General features: G+C 37.6%; 2 protein-coding genes across 4 annotated transcripts in view; both read left to right on the forward strand.

Moving 5' to 3' along the window:
- strn4 (striatin, calmodulin binding protein 4) overlaps positions 1-23,139 on the forward strand; it is a 25,664-nt gene extending 2,525 nt beyond the window's left edge. Inside the window, exons 2-18 of the mRNA XM_051863574.1 lie at positions 8,966-9,069; positions 10,150-10,226; positions 10,394-10,472; positions 10,568-10,753; positions 10,986-11,160; positions 11,243-11,399; positions 11,746-11,847; positions 13,123-13,241; positions 13,497-13,672; positions 13,880-13,927; positions 14,382-14,503; positions 14,658-14,825; positions 14,905-15,045; positions 16,769-16,867; positions 17,791-17,877; positions 18,031-18,211; positions 20,205-23,139. Coding sequence (XP_051719534.1) covers positions 8,966-9,069; positions 10,150-10,226; positions 10,394-10,472; positions 10,568-10,753; positions 10,986-11,160; positions 11,243-11,399; positions 11,746-11,847; positions 13,123-13,241; positions 13,497-13,672; positions 13,880-13,927; positions 14,382-14,503; positions 14,658-14,825; positions 14,905-15,045; positions 16,769-16,867; positions 17,791-17,877; positions 18,031-18,200 — 2,010 coding nt within the window. The 3' untranslated portion in view covers positions 18,201-18,211; positions 20,205-23,139. The remainder of the gene's footprint in view (positions 1-8,965; positions 9,070-10,149; positions 10,227-10,393; positions 10,473-10,567; positions 10,754-10,985; positions 11,161-11,242; positions 11,400-11,745; positions 11,848-13,122; positions 13,242-13,496; positions 13,673-13,879; positions 13,928-14,381; positions 14,504-14,657; positions 14,826-14,904; positions 15,046-16,768; positions 16,868-17,790; positions 17,878-18,030; positions 18,212-20,204) is intronic.
- A 1,951-nt stretch (positions 23,140-25,090) lies between these two features.
- Positions 25,091-27,602, forward strand: part of prkd2 (protein kinase D2) — a 49,295-nt gene continuing 46,783 nt past the window's right edge. Inside the window, exons 1-2 of one of the 3 annotated variants that reach the window (XM_051863573.1) lie at positions 25,091-25,610; positions 25,719-26,000. In XM_051863573.1, coding sequence (XP_051719533.1) covers positions 25,764-26,000 — 237 coding nt within the window. In that variant the 5' untranslated portion in view covers positions 25,091-25,610; positions 25,719-25,763. Of the gene's footprint in view, positions 26,001-27,602 lie in introns of all 3 variants that reach the window. The other 2 variants (XM_051863570.1, XM_051863572.1) reach the window with 2 other exon arrangements.

Below are 27,602 nucleotides of genomic sequence, written 5' to 3' on the forward strand. Positions count from 1 at the left end.
CATTTAAAGGGACACACACAAAAACTGTGTTTTTGCTCACACCCACATAGGGGCAAATTTGACAAGCTATTATAAATGTGGGGTATTTTGAGCTGAAAATTCGCAGACACATTCTGGGGACACCAGACACTTATATTACATCTTGTAAAAGGGGCATTATAGGTCCCCTTTAACACATAGTTCTATCTTTACTAGGATCCTCGCCAAGACGGGCATTTTGACATAATTTTTGTGTGAAATTGTTTAAGTGCAAGAAGACTTAAAAGAGAGCTCAATTCAGTAGCCTATGCTTCAGATGTACAGTTTGCGCACATGAAACTTCTCACACGGCATGCTCAAGTCATCTTTCGTGTCTTATTACACTTGAATGTTTAAAAATGACAAGACTTAAAAACGTGCCGTGTTCAATGATAAACTTTCATGACGACGCAGCACTGGTCTGATCGGGAGAGTGACCGTTTTGTCAACGAGCCCTGCATGTGCTTTCTGTTTCTCTCACAGTAGCTGTGTCTCATTTCGAAAGCTGCGTCCTTTGGAGGTCGCATTTGTCGGCGGCATACATCTTATTTCAGAAAAGTAGCCATTATAAAATTGACCGTTGTTCCTAGTGAAGCATAAGTTGTTGTAATTTCTTTAAGACTTTGTAATGTAGTGGTGAGTTTACTTTAAATAAAGCCGCCTCAATGACGTATGCGGCCAACAAATGCGACCTCCAGAAGTGAGGTGAGACTTGAGAGAAAGGGACAGAGGGCGCTCTCAGCCAAGTATCGGTGCGTAAAGCTCAGCAGACCATGAAATTATATCTGCGCTAAACTTATTTTTTGCCTCTAACTCAATTACAAGTGACTTCAGTCGTACAATTTACTAGCCTTTGTCTAATTAAAGACATTTCTTAGTCGCCTCTCGTGATATTTGGTCGCATATGTGACTGATTTACTCGCGCTGTAGACGGTTGTTTCTAGTCGAACATGACAAAAGGAATACATTGCAGTTCAGTAAGTGAGTCAGGTTAATTCACTACCCACTTCGACTGACTGGTACATGTTTTTAAAAGGATCATTTTGATTCACTAAAAAAATGGGCTTAAACAAGCTATTCGATTCGACAAAAATAAAAAAAATAAAAAATTGCTACTTTTATGCTACTAATTATTTTGCAACCAGTCTGATTCCTGAACACATAGCCTATTTCAAGATGAACACACCTATTTGTTCAGGAATTGGACTACAATGGTTGCAAAATAATTAGTTGGATTCAAGTCATTTCAGGAATAGTACAATGGTAGTGTTGTAAGTTTGTATTTTTCTGATTTACCAAAAAGAAGTGGCTCCTAAGAGTCGTTCATTCTGAAATCGGACTACACTGGTTGCGTTATTAAAGGGATAGTTCACCCAAAAAAGAAAATTTGATGTTTATCTGCTTACCCCCAGGGCATCCAAGATGTAGGTGACTTTGTTTCTTCAGTAGAACACAAATGATGATTTTTAACTCCAACCGTTGCGGTCTGTCAGTCGTATAATGCATGTCAATGGGAACTCCATCTATAAGAGTCAAAAAAACATACACAGACAAATCCAAATTAAACCCTGCAGCTCGTGACGACACATTGATGTCCTAAAACACGAAACAATCGGTTTGTGTGAGAAACCGAACGGTATTTATATCATTTTTTACCTCTAATACACCACTATGTCCAACTGCCTTGAGCATCCGGTTGGTGAGGTCTGAATACGCGCTCTGATGACGGAAGTGATCTCTCGCGTGTATATGTCAATGAGTGCAAGCGATCACTTCCGGCATGGGTGAACTATCCCTTTAATTATATTCACTAAAAGAACCGGTTCAAACAAGTCATTTGTTCAGAATTCAGGCTTCATTAGTTGTATGTTTTTGATTCTCCAAAAAGAATCGTCTCAATTTTACTGATTATTTATTGAAGTGCACCCCATAGTCCATCATGATTGCACAAATTATATTTCTTGTACACCACAATATGTTTAATCAGAATCAAATCAAATGACAAACTCATTTGTATTTACTTGTAGATTTAGCCTAAGTATAGTGGTGCTTATGCTGTACAATACACGTAATATCCTGTCCTTCGCACTATTGAGATGATTTTCTGTTATTGTCTTAGATCTTTCTCATCCATGGCATTAAGGGCAAGATAATAGAATAAAGGCAGTTTTGGAACTCCGTCTGACATTTATTTGAAATTTAAATTCCAAATAAATGCTCTATTAATTGACATTGAGTCACATGACCCATTGACTGCTACTTCTTTTGTAAATTGTGCAGCTTCTGTCCAAGACATGACGTAATGCAGTCCCGCTGGAGAATTAAAGCAAGTGCTTTTTTCAGTCCCAAGAGAGCCGATCTGTGTGTCCAGCACAGAAGATGTCAGAGCAATTTCGTCATTTAGTGCTGTTACTTACATGTATTACATTACAATATGTGAAAGGTGTATTGCTCTAGTTATTTTATGTGAAACCTGGAAACATACAATCTATTAGAAAAGCTTGCACTCGCATCAAGAACATATTAGAGAGGAGAACGTAAGGATTAGGGATTTGCTTCCAATAAAATTTGCTTAAACCTGTCTTTTCTTGAGTCTGGACTCCCCTGGCCTAGTTTGCAGCAGATCTTGGCTTGAGAAAAAGCTTTGCGATTAAGTGACCCCATTCAAACAGTGCCTGTAGTAGATTACATAAGGAGTTGCCAGTGTGTGCTATAATAGGACAGGCCTTGTGGCTGTCATGGATGACTTGTGTGTGTTCTTCTGCCAGACCTCTTCTGGACATGCCCGTGGAAATGTGCACAGGCTTCAGGGACCAACTGCTAGGTTTTCCATGTCACGCACACATTGTTTTTGACTTGGCCTATAAAAAGTGTGGTGAGGGACAGTTGTAGTGTGTGACCGTAGCTGGTTTGCCCTGCTGTGGGGCGTCATGTTCCTTGATGTTTTTATGTGGGACACCTGTGCTATTGTGTTTCCTTCATGACAGGATCATTCAGGTATGGCGTCCTCTGAAGCAGGGGTATCATTAACTAAAACGGTAAAATATAAAGTTTTAAACGAAGCGAAAATTAGAAAGCACTAAAATTACTAACTGAAATTTAATAAAAACTAATGTTGTACTAAAGCAAATACTGAAATAAAAATAAATTAATCCTAAGTAGTAATATTAAAGAGGACGTATTATGCTTTTTTTTTTTTACGTTTTCAGCTTTCTTTAGAGTAATGTTGCTGTTTGAGCATGAAAAGTTCTGCAAACTTACAAAGCACAAAGTCACTCCAAAGTGAGTTTTCTCTATATCAGTACGCACTGTTTCTGAACTCCCTGAAACATCTCGATTGTAGTCTTGAGTTTTCTTCCAGGGACGAACACGTCACAATATTTCCGCCTAAGGCATACACAAAATAAAGGGGGCGAGGCCTGGTTGAGCTATAGTGTTTTAAAACTCAGTTATGGTAAGGGGCTTGACATTTCTGAAACATGTTCGAAGCAGTTGGCCGATTACAACACACTGATCTAGTTGACCAATCAGAGCACATTGTGCTTTACCAAAATTTGCCTTTAATACAACTTCCAACCTTATTAAAGGGATAGTTCACCCAAAAATGAAAATTATCCCATGATTTACTCACCCTCAAGACATCCTAGGTGTATATGACTTTCATCTTTCAGACAAACACAATCAGAGATATATTTAAAAATATCCTGGCTCTTCCAAGCATTATAATGGTAGTGAACGGGGGGGCGTGTTTTGAAGCCAAAAATAAGTTCATCCATCCATCATAAATATAATCCATATGGCTCCAGGGGGTTAATAAAGGCCTTCTGAAGTGAAGCGATGGGTTTTTGTAAGAAAAATATCCATTAAAGTAAAATAACTAGCTTCTGCCAGAAGACCGTACGCATACTGCACAAGTCGATTTGCGCCAAATGAGTAACCCTCTGACACAATGTATGAAGTAGGAGTAGTATAAGTTTAGACACGTCTCGCGGTTTAAACAAACAGGGCTGGGAAACAAACTCAAGCTCCTCTTATATCGAAATCCTCCAACATTTCTCTTTAAAATTTCTTCTAATTTGCTTGATTCTCTGTGCTCCCATGTTCGTCATTTCGTCGTGCGTTGGGTTAGAGGTCAACTCTTCTGCCGCAAATCAATGCTTACGGCCGTCTGCCAGAAGCTAGTTATTTTACCTTATAAAGTTTTAAATATGGATATTTTTATACAAAAATCCATCGCTTTGTTTCCGAAGGCCTTTATTAACCCCCTGGAACCCATATGGATTATTTTTTATGATGGCTGGATGTGTTTTTGGGCTTCAAAATCTGGCCCTCCCTTCACTATCACTATAATGCTTTGGAGAGCCAGGATATTTTTAAATATATGTCCGATTGTGTTCATCTGAAAGAAGATAGTTCACCCAAAAATGAAAATTATCCCATGATTTACTCACCCTCAAGCCATCCTGTGTATATGACTATCTCTTTAAAATAGATTAATACAACTTTTGAATAGTCTCCAGTTGAATGTCTTCTATCAGAACATCTTGCCAGTTGCTCCAGAGAAGGAGGGAATCTGCTTCTGACTCTTCTCTCCAAATCTGCCCACAGTAGTTCAATAATATTCAAGTCAGGTGATTAAGCTGAGCAGGGCAGATGATCAAGTTCATCTTGGTGCTCTAACTGTCCAGCTTTTATGATCATAACTTCACATTTTAGCAGTGGTGTCTCTTTCATTGATGGCTTCTGTAGTCAGTTTTTGTGGACTTCAGGGTGAATATTGAGGTTTGCTGTCACTTTGCTGCAGTTGTTCTGTGTTGTTTGGACACAATCCTTCTTAGTGTTTGACAGACCCTATTATTCACTTTTGGTTTTTGCCCTCTATTCTTCTTCGCTGATAAACTCTTGCCATTTTATGTGTACACAGTCATAATCATTAAGACTGTTGTTCTTAAAACACACAACAATTGGGTGGGTATGGTTACAGATACTCTTGGTAAATGGGCATGGATGATTTTCCTTTTTGTACATCTAAAAAGTCGCCCATTTCACACACAGCTTGTACTAAACTGCTGAAAACCACTTATACTGCACAAACTAGACAATATAGACAACAAAAAGATAAATAAAAGATCATCACAATGTTTGTTTTTTCACTGTAGCCTTCACAAATGATAATAACCCCTATAATAACGGGTGTTCACATTTTGTCCAACCCCGATAGCAGGAAAACAAGCATTACCCTATCAGCATTATTAACCCATCAGCATCCAGTACTAGAGCTGTCCATTTTATAATTAACCTTATTTAGTCAATAAGTATTTATCAAGCAATATGGTTGTCACAATCACGACTCTTGCATGTAGTTTTAATGTCTAACTCTGATCTTTGCCACGTACAGTCAACAAAATATTCGTGATGTGATTCTTTACACGACAGACGCATAGGTCAGACAGCAGGTATCTTCACCTCTGTCAACTCCCTTAATGTCAATATAACATTGTATTGTCAATACAACCTTTTTTGCATATAAGCTTCACCAAAGGCTGAAGGCCAAAGTTTCGCCAAGATAACTGAACAGAAGTGGTATAAAAACACTTGAATAAACGAGTTCAAATGGGTTCGTATACTCTTAAAAGACTCGTCCCAGAAAATGTCTGCTGCTCTATTTGTTGGAGTGAGTCTCAAAGGGGTGCTAATGTGGGGAGAGAGAGAGTTTGTATGTGCCCTTGACCTGTTCCCACCCACAGGAAGTCACAAGAGGGACGGTTTACCACATAAATGTGTCTGTGTGGTAGTAATGGCCTCTTCCTAAACAGTCAGTGACCAAAAACATTGTTTTTTTTTTTTTTTTTTTTTTTTTTTTTAAGTTGGAAGTGTCTCTGTTCAAATAGAAGTATTAGATTTTGCTGTGTAACTATTCTAAGCATTCGTATGTATGATTTTTTCCGTTTCTGCTAGTGCTGAGAATAATTATATTTTGATAGGTTGTGATGTGTAATTCCCAAAGTATTTCCTTGATTGACAATGATGTCAGATGCACAGTAACAAGTATCCCAGTTTCAAAGGCCGAAAACATGGGCAGTTACTTGCCTTTGTGAAAATGTCAAAGTGCTCCAAAGACCTGCCATAACAGGTTTCCTGCCCACACCATGGCAACCGCAGTCGAGTCGGTCTCCATGAAGACCTGTGCCAACTTGTCATGCTTTACTTTTCCTGCAAGTCAGCCTTGGAGACAGGGAGTGATTTTGAACAAATGTTATATATGGCTTGACACGGCCTACATAATGATATTAAAAAAAGCTCTAATAGAGAACAGGCTGAAATTGTCCTTGTTTGGGACAAAAACTCACCTCTTCATGATTTTAGGAGTAAAGCATTTTGTAGTTCCTCACATTCAGCTTAAACACAAGTCAAGATAGGCTTGCTTAGGCTTGCTTAGGCTTGCTAAACAGATTTCTCGCAATATAAATACTGTTATAAATGAAGTTTTGTTATAAATAAATAATATATAGTGGTGGTAGTCATTATATAATAAAAAGCTATTATTATAGCATTTTTTATTTAAATCAACATATTCAGATTTATTTATAATTTTTTACATTTAAAAATTAATTTTAACACAACAATAATAGCTATGTATATTGTTTCTGTATTTATTGATCTTAGATCTATAAATGGTGTAAAGTATTATGTTGTTAATGTAAATAATTATCATAGTTTATGTTGTCATTTTATTATGGTTAGTGGTGGTGGTAATAATAATAAATAATTACTATTTTTTTTTTTTTTTTAAATCAACAGATTTATTTAGAATTTTTTACATTAAAGGATTTGTTCACCCAAAAATGAAAATTCTGTCATTAATTACCCACCCTCATGTCGTTCCACACCCGTAAGACCTTTGTTCATCTTCAGAACACAAATTAATATATGTTTAATAAAATCCGATGGCTCAGTGAGGCCTGCATTGACAGCAAGATAATTAACACTTTCAGATGCCCAGAAAGCTACTGAAGATATACGTATCAAACTGCCAAAGTCACGCCCCCCAGTGGTGAATATATATTATTAATTATAGTTGTTAATCTATAAATAATATAAATATCATTATTGTAAATAATTCATGTATTAATTTTAATAATTGTATTAGTGGTATTCATAATATGGGGCTGGACGATTATGACCTAAAATTAAAACCTCGATTAATTGAACATTTTACCTCGATTACGATTAATGAACGATTATTTTGTATTTTGTTTCTGTTTTTGTTTTTTGTTTTCAGTTCACTTACAAGGTTTGTTCTGAAAATATGCTTAACTATTAAAGGTGGGATATTTTTTTCCTATTGAAAGAGTGATCTGACATAGCTCACTTTCAGCAGTTACTTTTATGGTTCGTAACATTTTTACAGATTTCTGCTCGCTGTAGATCAGATAAAGATAAATTAGCATAGTAGCCTACCAGTACGTAATGAGAGTGATTGCGTGTTAATTAATCATACCGTCTCTCTATTAATTGTGAAGCTGTGGTTTGTAAATAGTTACTTCAAAAGTAGAAAAATATATGCTATAACTTTTGAGTTTTTAAATCACAGGACAGCGCTGACAACTAGTTTCTGCTCCTCTGTGCGCGCGATCTTCACGTTTTGTGCAGCTACGGTTTGTATGAGTGTTTGTGCCACAATGCAGCTGCGCGAGCACGCGTAGCTCGATATAAAAATACACATCCGATCGTCTAAATCGCTTGAATGTCCAAACTGGCAAGCCTTAAAACACATACAACTGACAAAGTTTAGTGAAGACGCAAGGCTCACCGCTCGCGCACCGTCTCTGTGTGTTGACTCGGCGTCAGAAAGGTAGTAAAGACATCATAAAAGTTGGAGATTAATATTTTGTAAATAAATTGGTAAATTATGTTTTGTTGCGCAAACAAATCTCGCTTGACTTCATAAAACTGAGGTTAAACCACTGGAGTCACATGGATTACTTTAATCATGTCTTTACTACCTTTCTGGGGCTTGAAAGTGGTAGTTGTGTAGGCTGTCAGTGGAGGTACAGAAAGCTCTTATATTTCATTAAAAAGATCATTGTGTTCCGAAGATGAATGAAATCTACGGGTGTAGAACGACATGAGGGTGAGTAATTAATGACAGATTTTTCGTTTTTGGGTGAACTATCACTGTAAAGGTATTATTATTATGTAATTTTGTATGTGGTGGAGTCCAACGCCTATACAGTTCTGTTGTGTGAGGTACACTGATGGTGTGGGGGTGTGTGACTGCTTTCTGTGAAAACAAGAATATGACTCTGCAAACCTGTGCTGCTGACCAACACAAATGATAAATTATAGATTTATTTACCTGCAAGCATAGATTCAGTGGTCCTTAAAGCAGCACGTTTTGTCATTTGTAATAGAGACGCATGCAAAAATGATTTACAGTATAATCGGTAATGATATAAGTCAAAGCCAAAGAACGATGCTCCATTTAAAAAATAAATAAATAATAATTCTCTGGCCTGAACACAGCTGACTTTGTTGGTAACTTCAACTTGACATCTCTAATTGATGTGGGTTTTACGGTGAACTCTAGGGGGCAGTTGAGGCCCATTTTTATTTATTCATCTCTGTTTTCTCTCTTTTCTAAACCACAGCTGTCTGGAAAATGAATGGTTTTTGGTTTCTCCTCCTTTATAGTCTCTTTTCTGTCAACATATTTGACTTTCATGACTCTGGTCGGTGCTCGGTCAACAGCAGTCTAAAATAAAGCTTGTGGAAATGCAGGCCTTTAGTTAACCGTTGCCCTCAGAATGTCATTGGTGGTGGCACCATCACGGAGCTTCAGCATATAACCTTTCATTTTCTCTCAGATGTATCTGGTTTGAATCTGTACCATATTTATATCTTTGTCTTTCTCTCTGTGTCTGTCTGTCTTCCTGTGCTGTCTCAGGCTCAGGTGGCGTTTCTGCAGGGTGAGAGGAAAGGTCAGGAGAACATGAAGCAGGATCTGGTGCGGCGAATCAAGATGCTGGAATACGCTCTGAAACAGGAGAGGTGAGCACCCCCCACCCCACCCCACACACAGACACACACAGAGAGGTTTGTTTTGCTATCTTAGTGAGGACATTCCATAGGTGTAATGGTTTTTATACTGTACAAACCCCTAAACCTACCCATCACAGAAAACATTCTGCATTTTTACATTTTTAATAAAACATTGTTTAGTATGTTTTTAAAGCTATTTTAAATACGAAGACTCATGAAATGTCCTCATAAAACATGTTTACGTCGTAATACCAGTGTAATACCCATGTCATTATACAAATTTGTGTCCTCATAAATCATGAAAACAAACACACACACACACACACACACACACGGAGATGAGCTTCTTCAGCTTGCAGTATAATGTGAAATGTGAAACCACTGTTCTGTTTTTGTTTTTTTTTGGCTCTTTGTTTTTGTTTAGTTTTTTATTAGGTTATGCTCTGTTGTGTTTTTGTTTTGTTCTTGTTTTGGATTTTGTTTTGTTCTGTTTTTTTTTTTTCTTTCTTTCTTATGTTCTGTTGTGTTGTTTTTTTTTTGGCTCTTTGTTCTTGTTTAGTTCTTTTTGTTCTTTTGTTTAGTTCTTTTTATGTTAGTTTTTGTTCAGTTTTATTTTTGTTTTGTTGTTTTGTTTTATTGTGTTCGTGCGTTCTTTTTTGTTATTGTGTTTTTTTTTTTTGGTCTGTTTTTTGGTTTTGTTCTGTCTTTTATCTTCTATTGTGTTTGTCTTGTATTTTTTTCATTCTGTGTTTGTTTTCATTTTTTTTGTAATGTTTTATTGTGTTTTTGGTTTGTTCTGTTTTATGTTTTTTTTGGTTCTGTTTTGTGTTTTTGTTCAGTTTTTTGTTTCATTTCATTGTTGTTGCATTTTATTGTGTTCTTGTTTTGTGTTTTTTTTTTTTTTTTTTTGGTTCTGTTTTTGTTTTGTTTTATGTTTTATTGTTTGTTTGTTTTTTTTGTTCCTTTTTTTTTTGTTATTGTTTTTTTTTTTATGTTTAATTGTTTGTGAGAAGATGCTACACTGTCATTGTGAGATTTGAGGATGTTTCCATGAGTTAATCATTTATATTCTCATCATTTTGATCCCAGGGCCAAACATCAGAAGCTGAAAAGTGGCACTGATCAGAGCCCCGGAGAGAAGAAGCCAGAGACAGAAGCTGAACCAAGTAACAGCCTAGAAAGAACCTATATCAAACACATACACACGCTATGAAACATGTAGTCCGATTCATATTTTCCAAAACATGTTAATCATACCCAGATTTATGAGAATAAATATTGTATGCTGTTGGTTATGTTTTCTTGTTTAGTGACATCATTCTGTTTCTCACAGTACCCAATGGGCCTGCAGATTCAGACTCTGAGCCAACCAATCAGATGCCTTGGAAGGAGGGCCGGCAGTTATTGCGCAAGTCAGTGTATTTTTCTTTGCATTAATTGTCAAATGTATTTTTCAAAATGTTGTGCTGACACTGTGCGTGTGGTGTTTCCGTGTGTTCATGAGCAGGTACCTGGAGGAGGTGGGATACTCCGACACCATCTTGGACATGCGCTCCAAACGTGTTCGTTCCCTGTTGGGTCGCAACAGCCCAGAGGCGAACGGGCCTCCTCCCAGTGAACCGCCCGCAGAACCAGAACCTCGTGGAGGAGGAGAATCACTACTAGTGCGCCAGATAGAAGAGCAGATCAAACGGTTAGAACAACATGCATTTTTACATCAATGAAGGTTGAAAATAACCGTATCACATATACATACATATATATATATATATATATATATATATATATATATATATATATATATATATATATATATATATATATATATATATATATATATATATATTAGTACTGTTAAAATGAGCACATTAACGCATGTGATTAATTTTTTCAGTGGTAATAGTACAGAAACTTCTTTCTTACAGGCGTGCTGGGAAAGAGACTTCTAAAGAACGGATGGGCAGCTCTGTCCTGGATAAAATTCCTTTCCTTCGTGGCTGTGAGGACGACGATGAGGATGACAGTGATGAAGAGGAAGACTTCCAGGGCATGACTACAGACTGCATCGATGGACGCAAAAACAAGAAATCCAGGGGCAAGGTCAGAGTGTTTACATGAAGATAAGGCCCACACGCACAGATCCTGTTTTGTTGCTCATAGCGTGTTGTCTGTATGCATGTAGATGGGCGGAGAACCCATGACCACAGATCTTGACCCTGAGGACGAGGATGATGAAGATGATTCCGAGGACGCCCTGGGCGAGTTTGATTTCTTGGGCTCAGGAGAGGAAGGGGAAGGTGCAGGAGAAGCTCGCATATCTGGAGATGGCCGTGAATTGGGTATGGAGGCCCATATGTTCAAAATGTTTTAGACTACTAGACAACTCGTCATTCCTGCATTGTTTTTTTGACAGTGGATGTGAGGGTTTCCCTTTATCGTCACGCTGTGACCGCTCATTGTTTTCTTTTAATTTGCTTTTGTTCGTAACTTCCTGTTGATAAAATCTGTTGACAGGGCCACCATTTTGTCTTCACGTCGCTGCACGCTTGTTTGTTCCTCTTGATATTCCCTTTACCTATTCCAAACATGTCATCATACCACAGGATGAATGACTGGCAGCAGTTGATAGTAGTTTTTTCTGCTCTGTCTGCTGGTTTGTTTACTCCTCTTACTTCCTCTGCCCAGGTTCAGAAAACCGCCGGAACAAGTTGCAAGGCATTATGTCAGATTTTCCCCCCAAACCCACTCCACCTCCTACTATCCCAGGCCAGGCGCGCTCCAGTGAAGGTAAGAACAGCCATTCGGCTCTCTGAATCCCAAACTGATCACCTATGATAATAAAAGCTTAATATTTTCAACTATTTTCTCTGATTAAAAGAGTAAATATTCAATCAATAAAACCATTAATTTATTCATTAATTTTTTCCAAACATTCATTGTTGCTAAGATTAAAAATATTTGATACATGAATTTAAATAAAGATTATATTATATTATATTATATTATATTTAAAATGTCAAATGCATATAGGATACATATTGCTCAGTTGTATGTTGTAAATATTTTTTTATTTATTTAATCTATGTAATCATTATTTAAACAGACAATCATTGTTGCCAAAAAATTTAAAATATTGAATTCATGAAGTAAAAATATGGTTTAAAAATTGAGGCATTTTTCCACATATATTATTATATTATATTATATTATATTATATTATATTATATTATATTATATTATATATTATATTATATTATATTATATTATAATATATTATATGTGACCCTGGACCACAAAACCAGTTGAAAGTCGCAATGTAGCAATATCAAAGAATACATTGTATGGGTCCAAATTATCGATTTTTCTTTTATGCCATTCATTAGGATATTAAGTAAAGATCATGTTCCTTGAAGATATATTTCCTACTGTAAATATATCAAAAATTTATTTTTGTGAGTGGATATGCATTGCTAAGGACTTCATTTGGACAACTTTAAAGGCGATTTTCTCAGTATTTTGATTTTTTTTTTTTTGCACCCTCAGATTCCAGATTTTCAAATAGTTGTATCTCGACCAAATATTGTCCCAACAAACCATACATCAATGGAAACTTATTTATTCAGCTTTCAGATGATGTGTAAATCTCAATTTCAGAAAATTGACCCTTATGACTGGTTTTGGGGTCCAGTGTCACATATTATATTATATTATATTATATTATATTATATTATATTATATTAATCTCAGTGACATCATTTACTCATTTTAATTTTATCAGTATGACAGTAATTAGTAATTAGTAATATTTATTTGCATTTCTTTTTCTTTCTTTTTTTCAAACTAGTCATTGAAATGGACGTTTCAAAAGAATTAAACCAGAAATGCTTGTGTTAATGATTTGGACTTTATAACTCTGTCACCATTTTTTTTAAATAAAAATGACACGTTTTAGTGTCTAGAGACAACATTTTAATACTGGCGAAATTCTAATAGGCTAAGTATATATTTTTTTTATATTCCAATTTCAGCATGTTAATTGTTGTGTATGTGTCTGTGCTCAAGGGGGCGCTCTCGGCTTCTCATCTGATGTCTTCATACTGGATGCAGTTGGAGGAGGAGATATGAACCTCGGAGAGCTGGCTGACCTTACTGTTGCCAACGACAATGACCTCACCATTGATGTTAGTGTTATAAGTAATCTCCTTCCCAAATTAGTGTTTTTTTTTTTTTTTTTTTTTTTTAAAGGTATACCAACATATACTACTTTTGGTATAGTAGTAGTACCCTTTAAAATGTTTAGTGTTGGCTTGCACTGTTTCACAAACTTAAAAAAAAAAAGAAAAAAAAAAAAAAGAAGTATTTACTGTGAAATTGGCAGTGTGTTAGTTTTCTGTTGTGTGTATGAATTACTCATTTATTTTCACGTCTCATTTTAGTTGCAGGAAAGTCGAGAAGAGTTCAAGAAAACGTGGAACCCTCGCTTCACACTACGAAGCCACTTCGACGCCATCCGAGCGTTGACCTTTCACCCCAGCCAGGCCGTGCTGCTGTCTGCCTCTGAGGATGGAACACTCAAGCTGTGGAACCTCAACAAGGCAATGCACTCCAAAAAGTAAGAACCACATCCTGACCCTGTATCAAAACAAGATGCACCACGCAAAAAAAACATCCTTATTTCACTGCCCTCTTATGTTGAGTATGTCACTATAATTGTGTTAGTGTGGGTGTCTCTAGAAGTATATTTAGAAATATTGATCCATAAATGGTTCTTTTAGCGCTGTGTGCTAAAATGGAAGCCTCTCATTTTTCGCTTTCACAGAAATGCAGCGCTGGACGTTGAGCCCATTTATACATTCAGAGCACACAGGTGAGTGGGACAGGTTTATAATTGGACTGTGATCTAGGGTACGTCCACCTGAAAATGAGACTAACATATTCTGCCAAGTGCTTAAAGGGATAGTTCAGCCAAAAATTAAAATACTGTCATCATTTTCATTTTTGGGTGATCTATCCCTTTAAGGCTAAATTATGAGTCTGAAGCTCTGTTTTAAAACCTTGTGGGCTGTAGCCTGTGCTGTCATCAAATGCTGTTCATTAGGTTTTGCTTATTTTACTAACGTTGTATTTAATGGCGTTACCATTGTTTTGTGGTCTTTGAAGTACCTTAGATTACAATGAAAATGTAAATGTATGGAAATCAATCAGCACCACTGTATATATCAGAGGACCATGGTATTACAATCTGATCACTTTACCATAGTACTTTTTTGTTGTCTTTTTGTGTGTGTGTGTGTGTGTGTGTGTGTGTGTGTGATTTTTAGTGGTGCTGTTCTTTCTCTGGCTATGGGGGAGGAGGGAGAATCATGCTACAGCGGCGGTCTGGATGGCACCGTGCGAGGCTGGAAGATTCCAGACCTTAATGTGGATCCTTACGACAACTATGGCAAGTCTACCTAATAATGCACTTGCTAGTTACACAATGTCACTCAAAAACAGTTGCGTTTATATTACAGTCCACTAGAGGGCACTGACTACAAATGAATTTGCAGACACATTGGACAGAGCTAGACAGAAATGTTGTGTGTAAATGCATTCAGATCCAGGTGTGGAGAGCAGCGTGTTGTCAGGGCATGAAGACGCAGTGTGGGGATTGGCTTACTCCTCCAGCCTGAAGCGTTTGGCCTCCTGCTCAGCAGATGGGACCGTGCGGATTTGGGACCCCCATAATTCCTCACCGTGTGTGTCTGTTTTCAACAAGGAGAAAGGTGAGGAGGAGACCTTGTGTGTTTGGATGGGTTTTCTTTCCTGTATGTCCCTCTCACTCATTCCCTCTCTGTCTTTCAGAACACGGCACTCCCACCTCGGTTGCCTTTGTAAACACTGACCCATCCCAGGTTGTTGTGTCTTTCGATGGGGGCGAGACTCTGCTTTATGACCTCAACACAGAGCAAAGCATCATGGTCCTGGAGACCCAGACTAAGGATGGTAAGCCCCATCATACAGGAACTGACATCTAGCAAAATGTCACTAGTGTTAACAATCTGTGCTTACCAGTGAAATGTTTTTATTATATATATATATATATATATATATGTATTAGGGATGCACCGATATATCGGCCACCGATATTTATCGGCATATCGGCTGTGGCAGGAAAAAGTTTTCACTCCAAACAAATCACCACAAAAGCTAAACATTACAGAGCACAAGAAGTACACATTAAACTCTCTCTCTCTGTCCATTACTCGAATTACTCAAAACACTTATTACAACTAACCGTTAACAAATACATACAGATCTTATGCCTTTTCGGGGGTTGCTTAATAAACGGACAAACTTTAAATCTGCAAAATATCTCTGAAGAACTGCGTGCTCTCCTTGTCAGTGCGTAGACTAGAACACCCGTCAAAATAAGAGTCCTGCCTTAGTAAAGGGGAGAGTGCAGATCTCATGCATATTTAAACTTACAAAAAATATTAAAATGTATACAAAAACAAATGAGAAGATTAATCACAATAAAGTCTGTTACAATAAAGGATTAATATGTATTTAATTTATACAGTGAAGAATATGCAGTGCTTTTTTACATTTGTTTACTTTACCTGAAAACTGTTAAACCTACCTAAAAAGCACTTATTATTTCATATGTATCTTTGTTCTGTTGTCTTTATGTAGGCCTGCTGAATGTTAAATGGATCCAATCCATGTTCATTAAAAAAATTATTTGATGATGCAGCAATAAACCTGCTAGTATATTTTAATGCAGGTGTTTTTGAACTTTGCTTATTTAAAACATGATCAAAATGTTATCTATTTTGATGACAAAATTTCAAATAAGAGAGGAAGTGACAAATATCGGTATCGGTATCAGCCGATAATTGTTTGTTAAAATCGGTATCGGCCCCAAAAAATCATATCGGTGCATCCCTAATAAATATATATATGTATGTTTTAGAAAAGGTCATGTAAATTAATAAAAAAAAAAAAAAATACTTTTTTACATTTTGCAAATAAATAAATAAATTCTATTAAATAAAAGAGAATATAAACATTATGTAATTCTATTAAATATACATAGAATAATTCTCATAAATGATTATTATATATTATGTTATAATGCATTTATTTATTTTGTATTGAGTAACACTGTACAAAAAGGTTCCATTAGTTTACTCTGATGCATTAACTAACAATAAGCAATACTTTTATTTTTATTTTTTTAATAAAATTAAAACTAGCTCAGGTCCATTAAATAATATTAATAGATTTAGATTTTAATAATGTATAGGTACATGTTGAAATTAACATAAACTAAGATTAATAAATGCTTTTGAAGCATTGTTAGTTCAAACTAATGTAGTGTTAATGTTAGTATCACTGTATATTGTTATATTATGTAATATTTTTGTAAAACATTTTAATTTATATTAAATGAAAACTGCCATTTTGGAAAAGGTCATGTAAATGAATACAACTCCTTATATAATTATTCATATAACTAATTTATTCATTATAATTTATTATTAATTAAAATAGATTTATTATATATATATGAACAGGCAGTATATCACAATGGATGATCAAATTCTTGACCTACGTTGAAAATCATATTTCCACGCATCACGTTACAGAAGTAAAATGGGTTATGAATGCAATTTAATGTTGCACAGTAATAAAATATTGTGTTTTTCTTTATCGTCCCCTGCAGGCAGCGAGCTTATTAACCGCGTGGTCAGCCATCCTTCCCAACCGATTTCCATTACAGCCCACGAGAATCGTACCATCCGCTACCTGGACAACAAGACAGGTGTGTGTGTGTGTGTGTGTGTGTGTGTGTGTGTGTGTGTGTGTGTGTGTATGTCGAGAGCTTGTAGCAATGTTGATGCCCATAATAACACTCACTGCATATTTTCCAGCTGTGCACTGTGGGAACTGTAAATACACCAGCAAAGCTATTTGACTCTCCTATAGTGCAGTCACAATAGACCTCACAAAGCAGTTAAAAAATAACCTTCGTTATAAAAAATCCTCAATCGTATCGATGCCAGACACCAACCTTTAAACAGCAGTTTATATAGCAAGAGCACTTGAAGAGAAGTGAATAACATTCTTGGTGTGAAAGATTAGCCCGTGAAGAAAAGACATCTGGAACGTGAACCCAGTGGTGCGGTACCTGTGGCTTTATTTTCAGGCACATTAGGACGCTTTTATTGATTTTTTGTGGATACGTGTCAGCAATGGAAATTGTCTTAAAGGGATAGTTCACCCAAAAAAAAAAACTTCTGTCTTTATTTACTCATCCTCAGGTTGTTCCAAACCTGTAAAAATGTCTCTGTTCTGCTGTACACAAAGGAAGACATTTTGGAAGAATGTTTGTAACCAAGCAGATCTCGCCCCCCATTGACTACCATAGTATTTTTTTTTTTTTTTTCCCCTACCATGGTAGTCAATGGGGGCCGAGATCTGCTTGGTTACAAACATTCTTCCAAATATCTCCTTTGTGTACAGCAGAACAAAGACATTTTTACAGGTTTGGAACAACTTGAGAATGAGTAAATAAAGGCAGAATTTTTGGGTGAACTATCCCTTTTAAAAAGGATGAAGTTAGAAACACAATCTTATTCCATTGGTTGAGCCAGAACTTGGAATATCAGACCACTCAGAAACAATATATCAAAAATGTCCTACATGACCTAATCGTTTTCCTACTTCCTCTCGCTGTGGCTACAGGGAAAGTGATCCATTCCATGGTGGCTCACCTGGATGCTGTAACCTGTCTTACCACAGACCCTAAAGGCACTTACCTCATCTCCGGCAGTAAGTAAATTTACACGAACATGCAGTGTGTGACATCAGCGAACAAAACAACAAGCCATCTGAAGCCTCCCGAACACATCCACGTCAACAGACCATTCTCACGCAAATGTGAAAGGTGCCAACAATCTGTATCTTTTGTTTTGTTTTTCTCAGGTCATGACTGCTCGGTGCGCTTGTGGATGCTGGACAATCGCACGTGTGTGCAGGAGATCACAGCACACAGGAAAAAACACGATGAGGCCATTCATGACGTGGCCTTCCACCCCTCGCAGCCCTTCATCGCCAGCGCTGGGGCCGACGCGCTCGCCAAGATCTTTGTTTGATTTTCTCACTGGTAAATACACATTCACACACATTAAAACTGGATTAGAAGTTAGAAGGTTTTTTTTCCAGTATAAGCAAAAATGTATATCATGATATATTTTCAAACATTTTATTTGATAGTTAAACATTGATATATTTTTATGGAAACGTGGTTAAAAAAACAACAACATCGCAATCCCTTGTTAAAAAGGAAGTGTGCTTAATTGTATTGAATGCCCACCTGTAGTGTACTTTAAATCTTCAAAGTATATTTTGTTAAAAACCTTTAGTTGCAGAGAATATATTAATTAAATAAAAGGCCACTTAAGTGTGCTTAGGAAACACACTTAAGTACACTTATAAAAAGCGTTCTTCGTAATGTGACATTGTTTTAAAACATTTTAAATACAATTTTTAATCATTATTAAAGCTTTAATAATGAAGTACACTTGCTTTAAAGAAGTACACTTATTTTGATCAGTATTAAATCATTAATTCTAATTTTGTCTGTAGTGTTATTCAGTATTACATTTAAAGGTAGTACATACTAAACAACTCTTCAATATTTTGAATTTAGACTGCAGTACCAATTTCAACCACTAGCTGTCAATGTTACATACCGCACATTTAAGTGTATATTATTTCCTTTTTTTAAAAGTATATTAAAGTGTACTTCTTTTTCACAATGGAATGATACACATTTATCAGTAAATAATTAAAAATGTTGTTAATAACCTGTGAATAACCACTATGTGGATTTAAGTTCCAAAAACCTGAAGTAGACATCTCTGAAAGTAATGATCACATGCAGTTCATTTAGTGAAGGATTCCTCATTTGAATGATTCGAAGCACTCACTTTTGATCGCAAGTCTCTTTGAATGATTAATTAAAAGAACAACCCATTAAAGGATTAGTTCACTTTAAAATGAAAATTAGCCCAAGCTTTACTCATCCTCAAGAAATTTTAGGTGTATATGACTTTCTTCTATCTAATGAACACAATCAGAGATATTTTAATAAATGTCCTGACATATCCAAGCTTTATAATGGCAGTGAGCGATACCAACGAAGAGTATGAGTATGAGTATGAAAAGGTAGTTTGCTCTATTTTGATCGCTATCGTAGACGTCGGTGTTTAAATACTAACTTAACTTATAACTCAGTACTACTGTGATAATGTGAATATTTGTAACATAGAAATAACTAATGTGTGATTCAAAACGGCTCTCTCTGGCTCTGGCAGCACGAACACAGATTTGAACGTTCCGGTATGATTTACTGCTTGAATCGAGATCGCGATCTTTTTACGATTAATCGTGCAGCTCTAACACTGAGCATTGTGCGTTTTTTACCAGTTGCAGAATGTTCAACTTTGAGTAAAATACAGTGCTCATCAGAGCATTATGACGTCAATGTGGTACAAGATTATCCTATTCAAATCAATGTGATAAATGAGTTTAGTCAAAAATAATCTAAAAGTAGTCAAAAAGTAGTCAGATTACATTACCTTAAATGTGTAATGTAATGGATTGCATTATTAAATTTTTTTTGTAATCAGTAACTGTCTATTTTTACCCAGCCGTCCAATCACAGTGGAGGAGGGGCGGGGCAAATACACACCGACCAACCGTCACATTCTGCTTGTACAACGATAACAAACAACAAAAAGCACATCTCTTAACCCAAAACTAGTGCCAGAGCAAGTGCGTTACATTGCGTCAACATTTTTATATACAGAAACAAACTATTTACGAAATCAGATATTAGTAACAGTTCCGTGGACATTCTATATCAGCACATATAGCGCCCGCAGCAAGCAGTTTTCAGAATAGCGCTGGCGCCTAAAAATGCTTTGGTGGAAACATGGCCTTATGGTCTAATTCAGTTATATATGTTTGCCGCAAGTTATCAAAAAGGCTAAAATCATTTGCAGCACCTTGTTTCTTGTCGTGTGTGCATGGGAACATGTGTTCTCATGAAACCTGCTGCCATGAGCTAATTTTTTGCTTTTATCTCTTCTCAGGGGAGCCACCCTCACTACTGGGCCAAAAGAGTGAAACGCCGAATATCCGCACGCACACACACACACACACACACACACACTCACTCAAACGAGGGGAACAATGTTCTACACATCACTGCCTGTGTAAAAGGCACACAACTCAATAACCCATCATATTTTTTTTATGCCTCACATTGTAATACAAACTCTATCGCTTTCAATACTAATGAGTTTGCTGCTCTGGTCCTGATTTCAGTTTTAGACGACACTACTAACAATCTGCACAGCGTGTTGCGAAGGATGTCCAATCTGTTGACGGATGGACCACGCAAACACACACCCTAACACAACACACACACCCTGGGTTTTAATTTCATGCTCGGTTTAGGTTGAGGATTTGAAGGCTCTTGGTAAACAAGACATTACCCAAGCCTGTGCATTTTCTCAATGTAAATTGCATTAGTGCTAATCTGTGAATTAATGTCCTCTCGTAACTGTTGCCTAGTAACGTGAGGTGATCGATGCATTTCATTCCAAAGACTGCTTTAGATGAGTTTTTTGGTTTCATTTCAGCTGCGAAGTACAACACAGCTTTACCTTTAGCCTCACAGCTAAGAGCCTTAGTATTTCAGCCTTTCATAATCACTTCCTCAACACATTTCATTCGTATGACGAGTACACCTTGAACTAAAACCAAACACGTGTATCTGCATGTGTGCGTTTGTGACGGTGCCAGCACAAGCCTTTTGCAATCACCGTCTTCATTCATATCTAATCAGGTGGCATTATCCGTAATAGTCAGGTGACTGTTGAGTGGTGTATTTATTGTAGTGTTCGATATCAGTCGGAAGACTTTTTGGGAAGATCTGCAGTTGGATGAGTAACTCATTTCTGTATATAAGCAGGATGCGCTGTACATAGCACACTTGTTTCACAACCTTGGTGCTAAGATCTCTGAATCAGGGACCTGTTCACGACGAGGGTCGTAAAGTATCAAATCTCGGTTGACCCCTGCCATTCCTCTGAATCATCATGTACGGTTCTTTGGCATTTCAGAAATACAGCCAGTGTGTCAGGAATTTCAGAATACATCTGGTGTGCCGAAGTGGCTTTTAAGGCTTTGTCAGGGTATTTTTAAGACGATAAACTCGCTAGAGGATCTTCGGTTGACGATTGTTTCCAATAAAAATTGAAACAAACTACAAGTTCCAGTGTTTAAGGACAGCTGTATTGTCGATTCTTGAGTTTTTGGACATTTGTGATCTTGACCTAAGTTCTTTTTTTAGCAAAGTGAAGCTTGAAAAGGCGTTTTAAGTGACAAGAAAACTAGTTCCCCCAGTTTACGGTTGATTTACCAAGAAGGTAAAATTACAGTGGTGGAACTTAGGGGTTGACGCTTTCAAAAAGTCCACTTGATGGGTCTTGTGCCCTTAGTTAAGCCAAGATAGGAGGTCTTTCATGGTAAAATAGCCCAGAGCAACACTCTCATTGGCTCTTTTAATGGAAATAAAAGTGGGGCGTCTTGCTTTTTGTTGGCTAAGCAAGGAATCAAAATGCAACTCTGAAACTTGAGGGGGGCACCAAGGTGAGATGAAGAATCTGATCTTTAGGTTTCTTCATTGGAGGGAGCCTGGTCTTGGGCTCTGGAGATCGAAGGTCACATCATGTATTGGCCAGTTTCCGTTTTGCAGGGTTTATTTTTGTCCTTTACTGGTTTTCCGTGGTCGTAGACAATTGGCTAGAAGGCAAGTCAGAAGCGACAGAAAGACTGATGGGCCATAAAGAGCGTTTTAGCATAATGGAGCCATGTCAGTCCTTAACCAGACAGCCTCCGTCTAGAATCACTCCATCCATCCAACCCAGAAAATGAGGTTTCCTAGTTGGGGGCTTGGTCTTTGGCAAAAAGCGGTCTTGATTTGTGAGTTGGCAAGTGTAGAAAACCTCTTGGAGTGATTTTATTAATGGACAAGGTTATGTCTTGTGTCCTTTGTATAATGACGAGACCACTGTTTCATTTTGGGATGTTCGCCCAGTCAATGAATGTCACATAACCACAGACTTGCGTTCAGTGGAATCTCATAATCCTTTGCTGCTTACCTCTTTTCCTAGAGACTTCGCACCACACACTAACGGTTAGCTTTATGCTACACTACACGTGTAGAATAACACAAACAGTTTGGTTCATCGACGGATTGCTGCATTGTTAAGTTCTCTTCCAAAGACTGCCGGTTGCATGGGTGTTTAGACGAGTCCTGCTGTCTCTTTTGTACACCTTTTTCCGCACCCCTCGATGCAATACGAGTCTTGAAATTACAATGACAAAACACATTCCTTACCGAGAGAGGACGAATCTGTGTAAAAAAATAAAAAAATGGAAAGAAACAGAAATTGTTTATATGTTTGACAAGCTGCCGATGCAAACTGTAAGTTTCCCATTTTCTCACATATATGCTTTTCTTTACTAGACATATTATCATTATGATTACTAGTAATAAGGTGTAAGATGACAGTAGTACCTTTTTTGCTAGGCTTAAGAATTGCTTGTGATTGTGTAAAAGCCTAAAAACTGAAAATTGTATGGAAATTTAAGAAGAAAAAAAAGAAAATGTTTCAGTCCACAGCCAAGGTAAAAAGGACTTTTTGTTATGTGTTTTTATTTTTTAATAGCAATTTATCACTGTGTGATATTTTGTACATCATATTAAGCTGTATTCAAACTATATCCTCTAACTACAAGGGATAAAAAAAGACCAGCCTTTTATTTATTTTGTTTTATTATACATATTTTTGAACTGCTTTCTAGCTTGTATCAAATTACATCTTTTTCATTTTTCCTGTTGATTTTTCTTCTTTTTTTTTTTCTATTTCTTTTTTGTTTACTCTGCAGGTCTTGTGTTGTATGTCATAAAAAATAAATCCAAAAACAACTAAATAAAAACATGGTTTTGTACAGAGATTTCATTCTTGTCTGGTCTGAACTCTTTTGTCTGAGAAAGTGTCTTTTTTTTTTTTTTTTTTTTTGGATTGATGATCAGCATGTTTGGGGTCTGATATACAGTAGGTCATCTGGTCTATATGAGGATAGTCAGAAGCCCTGTTTCCACCTGGTATTAAGATGTGTTTTGATCGATTGGATCACAAGTGGATGAGGGAGACACATACCAGTTTCCATATCTGTCTTTTTTGTCCACTTTCAACCACTTCTGTCCTGGGGACCATCAAGGGGACTGTCTATGGGCGAGTAAATGTATGGGTTTTTTTCCAGATCTTTCAATCTAATAGGCAAAATAAGCTCAAGCAATTTACATATGAACACACACGGAGACGATGGAAAAACACTCGGAGAGCATCAGCTTTTGTTTCTGCTCTAATAGCCGTAATACCACGCCGAATGCTGTGAAGAAATCAGGAATGGTGAGAGAACATTGTGCTTGGTACATTTTTTTTTTTTTTTTTTTGTCTTCAAACCAAACTTGGGTCTTCAGCCGACAAAGTTTAAATCCCGTCTGGCTAGCACACTTCCCATAATGTTTACACATTAGGTCAGTAGGCAGGGAGTAGGAGGTCTTTTGCGGCTGTTCAAACACATTCGACCACATTCGGCAATCCGGTCTAATGCGTTTTCGACTACTTTTGGATTTGGTCAAAAGTGGACAAGCTCAAAACATTTTTACACCCCATTTACACCTGTATTTAGCTTAGTTCACTTGTGATCCGATCGACCAAAACGCATCTTAATACCAGGTGGAAACAGGGCCATGGAGTCAGATATTTAATTAAAGAAATAAAATCATTAAATTAATCTTGTAAACATAGTACAGAATTACCATTTATTGAAACTAAGCTGCAAAAGTGACTCCTAATTCATTTAAGTCAAATAAGGACCAACACAAGAGTGCCCACATTTCAATGTAGCAAAGTCTCTATTCTGAAGTTTACATAAACATCTAGCAGATTTGCAGTTAAAATTTACAGTCTTTCCTGGAAAACTCTCCAAAAATATTGACATCTCCACTATAAAGGTCTTTTTTTGAATGAGAAAATTCCCTTCCCACAATACCTGCCACAAACTAGTAATAGCAGGTAGAAAGTCATTGTTCATGGATGTATTGTAACTAAAGCATTGGTGAATTTAAAAAAAATAAAAAAAAATTGACAGATTTCATGACAATGTTGATTGGTTAATTCCACCACAAAAACGTGCCCCTTTAATCTGAAGGATTAAAGAGAGAGCCAAAATCCCAGTTTTCAAAGATGTCTTGTGCAAGGGTCTAATTTAGTAGAAAAACAAAAAAGAGAAAAATGTGTTTTCAAAGCATGAAACAATAAAAATATTTTCCTTTTTCTAGGAAGCTGAAATGTAATTTTTCATCATTGTTATTGTTTAAGCTAGCAAACACTTTTTTTTTTTTTTTTTTGATTTGAGCTCAGAGTTTTGTGACTAATGCAATATTGTTTCTTAACCTTCAGAACTCCCACCTGTAAAGTTAGTCAGGCTGCAGGATCACACGTGGGCTGGTTATTTAGTTGTGTTTATGCTACACAAATCAGATATTTGGTTGTCATGTGGGACTGGGCAAAGAGAGAGAGAGAGAGAGAGAGAGAGAATGAGTGACTGAGAAAAGAGTACAAGTTAGTGTGGGGCCCCAGGCAAAAAGAGGAGGACAAAGTTGTTCCAGGGTGGGGGAGTAAACAAGCCAAACTGTTACACAAAGAGAGAGACGTAAAAGTTGAGAGGGAGGAAAGAAGGTGTATGTGGGACTGGGAGGAGACAGAAGTGGATATGTATGATCTCATAGAGCTTCTCATTTACAGCTCTCCTTCCTGCTGATTGGCCAAAAGATCTGTCAGTCACTTCACTTCCTCCTGGGCTCTGAGAGGTTCAGACAGTAGGGAGGTGGAGGCAGGGGGAAGAGGGAGTGTCCTCAGTAGTTTTCTCACTGAGGCAAAGCAGACACGGCTCAACACGACAAGAAACTGAAACACAGCCTGACTTGCAAAGCAAGCCTAACCAGGAGCTCTCTCCGGCTTGTTTGCTGTATTCGGAGGCCATCTTGAGCAGACGGGCGTACTGCTACAGGCGTTTGTTTTGTTTTCTTATTTGTTTCTTTTATGTCAGCAGTGTGTTTCCTTGAAGTTTGGACGTGTCCCTCTTCAAAGTTTCTTTGGAGTCGTGAGAGAACAGGAAGCGGGAGGAGGAGGAGGAGGAGGGAATACTTAGTTTGAAAGCTAAACTTTATCTGAATTGCTCACCTGCTCCTTCTCTGGAATGAATGCTGTATAGAGGACCTTTCTGTGAAAGAGAAGGTGAGAAGAAAGAAGAGCTACTTCCTGGAAAGGGATCAGTTGTTTTTAAGCTCTAGGAGACACGGGACACACAGCAGGAACGGCCACTATTGATGAGCGAGTGACTGCTGGTGTGTGTAGGTGAGTTTGCTGCCTCACACTACCCAGTCTTATTTCTCTCTTGACTGTCTTTGACTCTTCAGCATGGCCAATGTCAGTCCCTTCATGTCTCCGGGACCTATGTCCCAGGTTTTCTTTCCCCCGGGTGGCCCATCTCCACCTGGGTCGGTGGTGATGCAACAGGGGACGCCGGTCTCTGTCCATACATCTCAAACCCCAGGGTTCGCTACAGTGGACATGGTGGTTGCCCCAGGTCCCGGCGGGGCATCTGGAATGCCGTCTGGGCCTCCAGCGCCAGCTGGTGTCTCCTTCATCATACAGATTGGGCTGACTAGAGAGTCTGTGCTTCTACCTCAGACTGCAGAATTGGCCTACGTCAAACAAATCGCTTGTTCAATTGTGGATCAGAAGGTAAGCACCACCCAGTACGTTGTGCCTTGCTACTGTATGCACTAGCACTTTTGCACAGCTCAAACGGAAGTTAAAAAGTTTTGAAGATGTGTGTATGCCTTCAGAGTTTGTGTATTATGTTCTCCAGAGTTTGTCTTTTCTAGAGCAGTTTATATTTGGAAATTTAGTGGTTTACCTTGGGGTCTGCTGAAATTATTTTCAATAAAACCCAGACTTCAAAGATTCGTCATTGTATTTTTTGATAATTTTAAATAGAGTACGAAGGGTGTCCTTTTACTGTAAAGCCACTTTTTCACCCCCCAGTCCTCCATGCATGCCAAAAATATTTCTTACGTAACACACTGTGACCACAGAGATATGCAATGTATGCAGAACATGCTGTGGTAACGTACGGCAACTCTTATCCAAGTTGTCCACATAAATATCCCACGCTGACCTCCGTACATTGCTAATAAAGGCACTGATATGTGAACTCATGGAAGATTGGAAGGATAATTAAAAAAGGTTGCATATTTCAAAACATTGTCCATTAAACTGAAAACGTTCAGGTAGTCCTTCTTACTTGGGTTGGGCTAAATCAAGCCCTTGAATCAAAAACTCAGATGCACGTATTGTCGTAGTCCAGTACAGAACCCATTTCTGCACTAATGGGACAAGAAACAGGCCAGCCAATTTGTGACTGCCCTTACCTCAAATCTGCATTAGGACCTAACAACAGATTTTATCAGCCAATCAGACTGTGAGATGATTCGATTATCAGATTTCCATGCTCTGGGCAGTGGCCAGGGTCAGCTTAAATGGTTCACTGGGAAGAGATTTTTCCAGGAAGCATTTGTAGAATAGCACCATACCAGTAATCATGCTTTGCTCAAAGCCCCATTTAGAGAGCTTTGCAATCATTAGCTTGAATCTCAGGCTTGAATTCTGTCCATGTGAAGGTATTGAACTGTACCTATAGGAAGGTAACTTGTTGCAAAAGTTGCCTTGGAAGGGAACCTACAGGTGTAGTCATGTTTTAATCCTCAAAAAAACAAACAAAAAAACAAAAAAAAACACTGACCATCCACCATGTTTTTCCCTTGAACTCACTAATCAGATGATTACAACAAGTCCTCTGTTGTGTCCTTTGAATTGGGAGATTTGTGAGCTTGGCTCCTACCCTCATCTCCCCTTGGCTTCAAGCAGAGTGAGTCACAGTGTTCCCTCTCTGTTTATTCAAATGGCTCCCTCTGTTCCATAGGCACTTTTTTCCATTCACTTGGAGGGTAATGTGGCGGCATCACTCAATTCCTCCTCCTAGGCTCAGTTTATCCTCTTCTAGGACAAGTTTTCCTTTCCATCAATCCCTAAAGAACTGCAAAATTGTTCTGCCATCTATGTAATACATAATTAAAGCATCTATAGGGTATAAGGCAAGGACAGTCTCCATTGATTGGGTTGTCCCTTTTGTTCCTTGCTCAGCCTATTTTCTCTGCTGGTCCAACACGTAAGCAGTCCATTGTCCGTGGGATAAAGAGGAGGAAATGAAGCCTGTTTCCTCCCAAAGTAGGAGGCCACAGTGTGTCCTCCGCCTCTGAACCGCTCCCTTGGGCTTCCTCCAGG

This window comes from Ctenopharyngodon idella, chromosome 15 (genome assembly GCF_019924925.1).
Source record: "Ctenopharyngodon idella isolate HZGC_01 chromosome 15, HZGC01, whole genome shotgun sequence".
In the NCBI taxonomy this organism is placed as follows: Eukaryota; Metazoa; Chordata; class Actinopteri; order Cypriniformes; family Xenocyprididae; genus Ctenopharyngodon; species Ctenopharyngodon idella.